Raw genomic sequence first — 7,484 nt, 5'->3', positions numbered from 1 at the left:
GGCAGGACTGAAGTGGCAGAGCTGTCTGGTCTACCTCGATGACGTCGTGGTGTTTTCCAGCGACTTCGACGAGCACTTGCGACGACTCCAAGCTGTTCTTCAAGCCATACGGACCGCTGGACTCACCCTCAAGCCGTCAAAGTGTCGGTTCGCCTATGATGAACTGAAGTTTCTAGGTCACGTGGTTAGCAACAAAGGCGTGCGCCCAGACCCTGAGAAGACTCGCGCCGTCGCGTCATTTCCAGTGCCGACAGACAAAAAGGCTGTGCGAAGATTCCTCGGCCTTTGCGCCTACTATCGTCGCTTCGTTCGGGATTTCGCACGGATTTCCGCACCGCTCACAAACCTCACAAAGGACGCCGAGAGGTTCGAATGGGCCAAGGAACAGCAGCAGGCATTCGACGAGCTAAAGCGACGACTCCAGACGCCTCCGGTTCTTGGACATTTCGATCAGGATGCGGACACCGAGATTCACACTGACGCAAGTAACGCAGGACTTGGCGCGGTACTAGTTCAAGTACAAGAAGGCACCGAACGAGTCATCGCCTACGCAAGTCGGACACTGTCCAAGGCAGAGAGAAATTACTCCACGACTGAGAAAGAATGCCTTGCGGTCGTCTGGGCAATCACGAAGTTTCGTCCGTACTTGTACGGAAGCCCGTTCCGCGTAGTCACGGACCACCACTCGCTCTGCTGGCTTGCGAACCTCAAGGACCCGTCAGGACGCCTCGCTCGATGGAGCCTCCGGCTACAAGAGTTCAACATGACTGTGGTTTACAAGTCAGGACACAAGCACAGCGACGCTGACTGCCTGTCCAGGGCCCCTGTCGAAACACCTTCCGGCAGCAGCGACGACGATGATGACGAGTGCTTTCTAGGGGCAGTGAACACCGATGACATGGCACGACGTCAACGAGACGATCCGGAGCTGCGAGCCATAATCGAGCACCTGGAAGGGCGCGGCGGTACCGTACCCCGTGTTTTCTCACGAGTCGTGCCGACCTTCACCATTCGGCAAGGTGTACTCTACAAAGAGAACTTCGGGAACAACAACTCGCCATGGCTGCTGGTAATACCGACCGACCTTCGAGGGGAGATCTTTCAAGCATGTCACGACGACCCGACGTCCGGACACCTTGGATACAGCCGGACACTGGCCCGTATTCGTGAAAAGTATTACTGGCCCAAGCTCCCCAAGACCGTCCACCTGTACACACGATCATGCCACGAGTGCCAGCGACGCAAGAAACCTTCGACGAGGCCGGCCGGACTCCTGCAGCCTATTTCTCCTCCAACTGCACCCTTCCAGCAGATCGGAATGGATCTACTTGGTCCTTTTCCGCCTTCGACGTCGGGGAACCGCTGGATCATCGTCGCCACAGATTATCTCACGCGGTACGCCGAAACGAAAGCTCTTCCTTCGGGGACTGCTGTGGAAGTTGCCAAGTTTTTCATTGAGTCCATCGTCCTCCGGCACGGCGCTCCAGAAGTTCTGATTACAGATCGCGGATCATCGTTCATGGCACAACTGACCCAAGAAATCCTCCGACTCAGTCACACCAGCCATCGTCGTACAACTGCGTACCACCCGCAGACCAACGGGCTGACGGAGCGACTCAACAAGACAATCGCCGATACGATCTCTATGTACGTCGACGTAGAGCACAAGACGTGGGACGAGGTGCTGCCCTACGTCACGTTCGCCTACAATACGGCGGTTCAAGAGACCACTGGATTCACCCCTTTCCAGCTGGTACATGGTCGGAAGGTAACGACCATGCTGGACGCCATGCTGCCCCATGAGCCATCTGACAACGAGAGCGACGACGCCCAGGCGGTTGCTCAACGCGCCGAAGAAGTTCGCCAGCTCGCCCGACTCCTGATTCAAGACCAGCAACGCGTCGACGCCGGCCGCTACAACCTTCGTCGCAGGGACGTCCACTTCCAGCCCGGAGATAGGGTGTGGGTATGGACGCCCATCCGTCGCCGCGGCCTCAGTGAGAAATTGCTGAAACGATACTTTGGACCCTACAAAGTGCTTCGTCGCCTCGGTGATCTTAACTACGAAGTCCTCCCCGACGGAACGCGCCCATCTGCAAGACGTCAGCCGCGACCCGAGGTGGTGCACGTCGTCCGGCTGAAGCCGTATTACGAACGATAGAACTTTCCACTCTCGGCGACGGGTGAACTGTGAACTGCGGCTCGCGATTCTGCTGCCTTTTTGTTTTGGATTTGTTTTTGTTTGTTGTTTTTCGTTTTGTGCTGCATTGGGACGATGCACTTTTTAAAGGGGGGATAATGCCGCGCGCAGGGTCACGGACTTGTAGAAAGTTCTCGTTCACTCTTGCTGCGGACATAACTATCGTTCATCCCTGCTTTTGTTGTTCTAGAAAGTGCTTGTTCATTCTCGCCCCGAGCGCGCTACGCTCGAACCTTCTCCGCCGAATCTTCGAGATACTGACTCACTCTAGATAAGAGGCCGCCCGCGATCTTGTCGAGTCAGTCTCGCCCCAGCGCTCGATTCTGCTGACACGCCGACTTCGACGCCCGCGACGCTCTGCTTTCTTCTGTTTCCTTCTTTATTTTTGGCACAAGTTCGCCACATTAAACGTTTATTTATTTCTGTTTATTTCTTGTTTATTGGTCACGACTCACCACCCGTGACAATATATTAGTGTTACAGCGTACCGGCAGTCGCTTGGAGCATTGGAAAAGGGCCCAATAATGTCAGCTCCCACTTTTTCCCAGGGAGCAGACAGAAAGGCAAGTGGATGTGGAGGAGGTACGACGGATTTTGCAGACATGTAAACTACTTGACAAACACCGCAGGACCTAGCAGCAGTTTCAATCTGTCTGTCCATTCCAGGCTACCAATACGTGTCACGAACCCGCTGCTTTGTTCTTGTTATTCCAGGGTGAGTTTCGTGTGCTAGTTCCGCAATCTTCGCAGTAAGAACGGTAAGAACAACAACCGTATCTCCCCGAAACAGCAGGTCTCCACTAAGGGAATGTTCTTATATTACTTGGTAAAAGGGTGCAAGGTCAAGATGCAGCTCCTTCCTTGGTGGTCAGGTGCCGGTAGTCAAACCAATCACTTGTTGCAGACGGTTGGTTGTCCTGCCGAGTCTCTTCGGCTAACTCTCGTTGCGATACGCGCAAAAAAATGGCACAGACAACCTCGTCTTCCTGGGTTTCCCCGGGCGCATCAAGAGACATACGCAAAAGAGAATCTGCCACAAACCCTGGCGAACCTGAAAAGTCCATCGTGGGTTAGGAACGCCGTCAGGTCTCGGCTTTCCGGGCACAAAAGGACCTAACGGTACGCGCTCGATAGATCCAGGCGAGAGAAGTACTTATCTCCGACCAGTGCTGTAGCAGTTCCTCAGTGTGAGGCAATGGAAAGCTGTCAATTATGATGGCCTTGTTTACATCTCTCAAATCGACATATAGTCGAACTTTCCCTTTTTTTTCACCACCACGTTCGGCGAGACCCACTCGGACGCATCAATTCTCTCAATGACGCCTGCCTGTAGACGTCGCTAGAGCTCTTCGGAGACTTCGTCCCTGACAGAAAAATGAAGTCTTCGCAGCTTGTCATAAAGGAGCTGAACTCCTTGACGCCTCTTCACCTTGTGAGCGAACCCCTTCGCGGTCCCGAGGGTTCCGTTAAAAAGGTGCGCGAAGTCATCTACCAAGTTTCGAGGGAGTCTAGATGGTACGCGCGTGGTGCTGAAACATTTCTACGCGCTACCATTGATCTCAAGGGATAAACAAGCGACTGTGTCGATGCCGAGTATTTCCATACCGTTCGAAACAACGTAGAAGAGTACAGAAGCCTTGTGCCCCTTGTAACCGACAGCAGCAACAAAGTAGCCTGCTAAAGCGATTTTCTGCTGCGAAAAATTGAATAAACTTGCGGACGTACCTTGCAGCTGGTAAGCAGAACTGAAGTTTCTCTTGTACGTAACTTCCGACATTATGAAAACTGCTGACCCTGTGCCAACCAAGAGTGATAGGGGTGTTCCTTCGACCTCAACTGGAATATAGATACCGCTTTTCGGTTAATCGTGCACGCGAAGAATATTAAGAACGACCTCATCAGGAGAGCCATTCAAGCATGCAACTTCTCTGACAGTATCCCTTTTGCTAGTATGACTGGCGGTACTCTTGCAGACAGCACGAGGATGTCCGACTTTTTCGTATTCAGCACACTTTTTCCCTTTTGCTTTGCATGTTGCAGAATTCGCAAGATGTCCCGACGACCCGTAGTGGTAACATTTCTTCGAAGTGGAGGACGGAGGTTCTCCCCGTGTACGTTGTGCTCGCTCGTCGTTCGGAGGCGTAACGTCCACCTTCTGCACCGATGAAGACGATACGAATTCTTTGAAGTACCGGACCGCTTCCTTGACCTGCCGGCCAATGGACAACGCCCGGTCCAGGGTTAGGCTACTTCCTTCCAGTGTAGTAGACGCTCTCGTAACTGCTGGCTGGCAGTCTTCGCCACCAGCTGATCTCGGATGAACTCGTCCGTTATAAGTCCGAACTCACAGTCCGCCGACAGGTCTCGCAGCTCGGCAACGAATGCTTCGACAGATTCCCCCGGTAGCTGCGCTCGCTGCCTGAACCGGTGTCGTGCAACGACCATGTTCAAAGTTGCCGCGAAGTAGGCCTCCAGGGCCGCCAGAGCGACATCACACTCGTCCGGCGCAGTCAGTGTCTTCGTTCCGGAAGTTGGTTTCTTCAGTGGTACCAGAGGACGCGTCTCTGGAAGTGTGTAGAAGACTCTCTGTCCCTCAACACCGAGGCAATGTAGAAGTAGGGCCTTCCGCCGAGCAGGTCCATGGGCGTCGCCCCCCGAAGCCAGCGGGTAATTTTGGAACACCCGCCGCCACTGTTTCCACGGGATAGCAGGTCTCCCAAGAGCGGGAAGGAATGGAGGCGGCACCGCTAGGCTCATGCTTGTCGGTACATCACTCGCGGCCAATCTGTTGTATGCTGCCATGGCAGCTGAAGTCGACCGCCCTGCTCCAGTACCTTTATTGCATCCTCTTCTTCAGACTACAAATGCGGCAATAGCGCCGCCACAACAAATTCTATCCTCAAGATATCGCAACTTGTTATCAAGATCCGGTAGTTGTGATAAACTGGAATCAATAACAGCAAGGCATGCCTCGAGACCATCAAAGTTGTTTTGCAGAGATGCCTGATCACATTTTATTTGGGTAATGTCGGCAGCGATTTTAGCTTGCCCTTCCAGGATTTGTTAAAGAAAAGTCTGACTATCATCATCAGGGCTGGGGTTCGTCTAAACATCGTTTCTACGAATGAGCAGGGTTAAACAAACTCTAAGCCAATCAAACAAGGAAGAACAAGGTGTACCAATACGCAGGAGGCAAGGTAGCAGCAACAAAAATCAATCGTCGGACCTAAGAGAATAAGGTTCATTAATTAACCCTACCTGCAGAGCGAACAAAAAGAAACTGATCGGCCTGTTTATCATGCTGCCACCAAGCCCACTGAAGACAAACGCCCACAGCGGTGGTCTTGAAGTATCGGTGCCGGAAGTTGGTGTCGACAGTGTTGACTCGAAGGTTCCAATCAGATGATCGGGCGAAGGCACGTGGTCACAGTGATCAGCACATGGTGAAAAGTCAGTGACGGGGCACGAGGATTCTGCGGCGTCAGCGCGAATCTCGCCGCAAATCAACAGCAAGGATCGCTGCACTGCCACTGGTCACAGCAAGTACCGACGACTGGACGATCTGCAGAGCAAAGAAACTCGGTGGCCTGTTTTTGTAGTCTTTGTAGGTGGGCGAGACATGGTAGCAAAAAATATTTATTGCTATATCGCAGAACAGAGCGAGAATAAACCAAGGAACAGGCGCGCACGTTTTTTTTTTCTTTTTCTTTTTTTGATGCTGGCTGTATTACGTCACAACCAGCCTTTACAGGTAGCGTTATCGTGAACCGGCGGTGCTTGCCAATATCTCTTTATACAACATCTCCTCCCTTTTTAAACGTCAGTTACACAATACTAGAATGGGAAATAACGGTCCCGTAGTCTTCGGGTTCTTGTAGGGTATCTGGGGGCAGGCGCTGGCGCAGCAGTGGCTGCTGCTGCTTGTAGGCTGCCTGGACTGACTGGAGGCGGAGCCTCGAAGAATAGGAGTTGTTCGGGGACTACTCCTTGCTTGAGCGGGACTGGTGGGAGTCTGCGTAGAAGAGTACTCCCAGTAGGGGCCCTCTGCATGTCTTTTCTGGTGGACGTCGGGAGGTAATGCACAGCAGTTGATCTTGGTGTCGATGTCATACTCAACGTTATTAGATTAGCTCAGTTACGGAACTGCTCATAGGCACCGCATGCACAAACAGTACCCCCCCCCCCCCCCCTCACTCACCACGACTCGCCAAGCGTCGCTCGACTCACCGCTAGACGGCTGCTTTGGTAACTAATCAGGAGACGTACGTTTCGAACGTTACTAGAAACGTAAAAACCAACGGAAAAAAACTCTTTTTGTAGGAACTTTTATTGGAGTTTAGTACAAAATAGGGGGCGCGTGATGTTTTCTAAAATCTTTAGATTGCAAGGTTTTGCAGTACAATTAATATTGTTTTCATACAACCATGACTCAGCGGCCATTTCAGGTAGCACGTCCCGACCTAGGCTCATCTTAACTTCGGGGCAATTTCGCGGAGCGCCCGCTGGGGACACGAGGGTGGCATCCCTGTGACCTCTATCTCTTTCGGCTCCGAAATGGTCGATTGAAGCCAAAATAGGTGTTACGTGCAGTTCCTTGAGTGACCGCTGCGGAATAAATGGCGGCGTTGTGATCGCCATTTGGCGCTTCAGCCGGGCTCTTGGAAACGAATAGTTATGAAAATACAATGTAGATGGCACTTCGATCGACGCTTGGCGGATTGGGGTGAGTGAGGGGGGTACCCTCCTCCGCGAGAGTTCCACAACTGAGGTAATCTAATAACGTTGGTCATCATACTGCAGGGCCACGTGACGTCTGCACCTTTTCGGCATAAGCGACAGATCCTTTGTGCTGCACCACGATGCCCGGAACCCATCTCGGAAGTCCCCTGTAATTGCGAACCAGAACAGCATCTCCCACCGCAATGGTGCGGCGAGTGGAAGGACGCATGCAGCACAGCAGGAATTGTTTATTCTGGACTCGCTCTTCCACAGCCGGTTTGAAAATCTCCAGTTTCGAGCGCAGGCGTCGACCCAACATAAAGTTGGCTGGAGCCTCTTTTGTTATAGCATGGGGTGTGTTCCTGTAAGTCAGGAGGAACTTCTGGAGCGTTTCCGCCAGGTTTCCAGAACTGGCGCCTTTTCTCAGCGCTTTCTTTAGTGACTGAGCAACGCGTTCAGCTAGCCCGTTAGAGCTGGGGTGGTAAGGGGTTGTGGTGACATGTCGTGCGCCCACTTCTCAAACAAAGGTTTTGGACTGAGTGGAGGTGAGCTGTGGACCATTATA

The 7,484-nt window shown here is 52.6% G+C and overlaps 1 protein-coding gene across 1 annotated transcript; it reads right to left on the bottom strand.

The window, feature by feature from the left end:
- Positions 1 to 4,441: 4,441 nt before the first annotated feature.
- LOC115309553 lies at positions 4,442 to 4,957 on the bottom strand. The gene has a single exon (XM_040217075.1). It carries the CDS (start codon positions 4,955 to 4,957, stop codon positions 4,442 to 4,444), a length of 516 nt encoding a protein of 171 aa, XP_040073009.1.
- Positions 4,958 to 7,484: the final 2,527 nt, after the last annotated feature.

This window comes from Ixodes scapularis, unplaced genomic scaffold (assembly GCF_016920785.2).
Source record: "Ixodes scapularis isolate PalLabHiFi unplaced genomic scaffold, ASM1692078v2 PGA_scaffold0__279_contigs__length_252992795, whole genome shotgun sequence".
NCBI classification, from domain to species: Eukaryota; Metazoa; Arthropoda; class Arachnida; order Ixodida; family Ixodidae; genus Ixodes; species Ixodes scapularis.
This window is presented reverse-complemented; position numbering and strand designations above follow the sequence as displayed.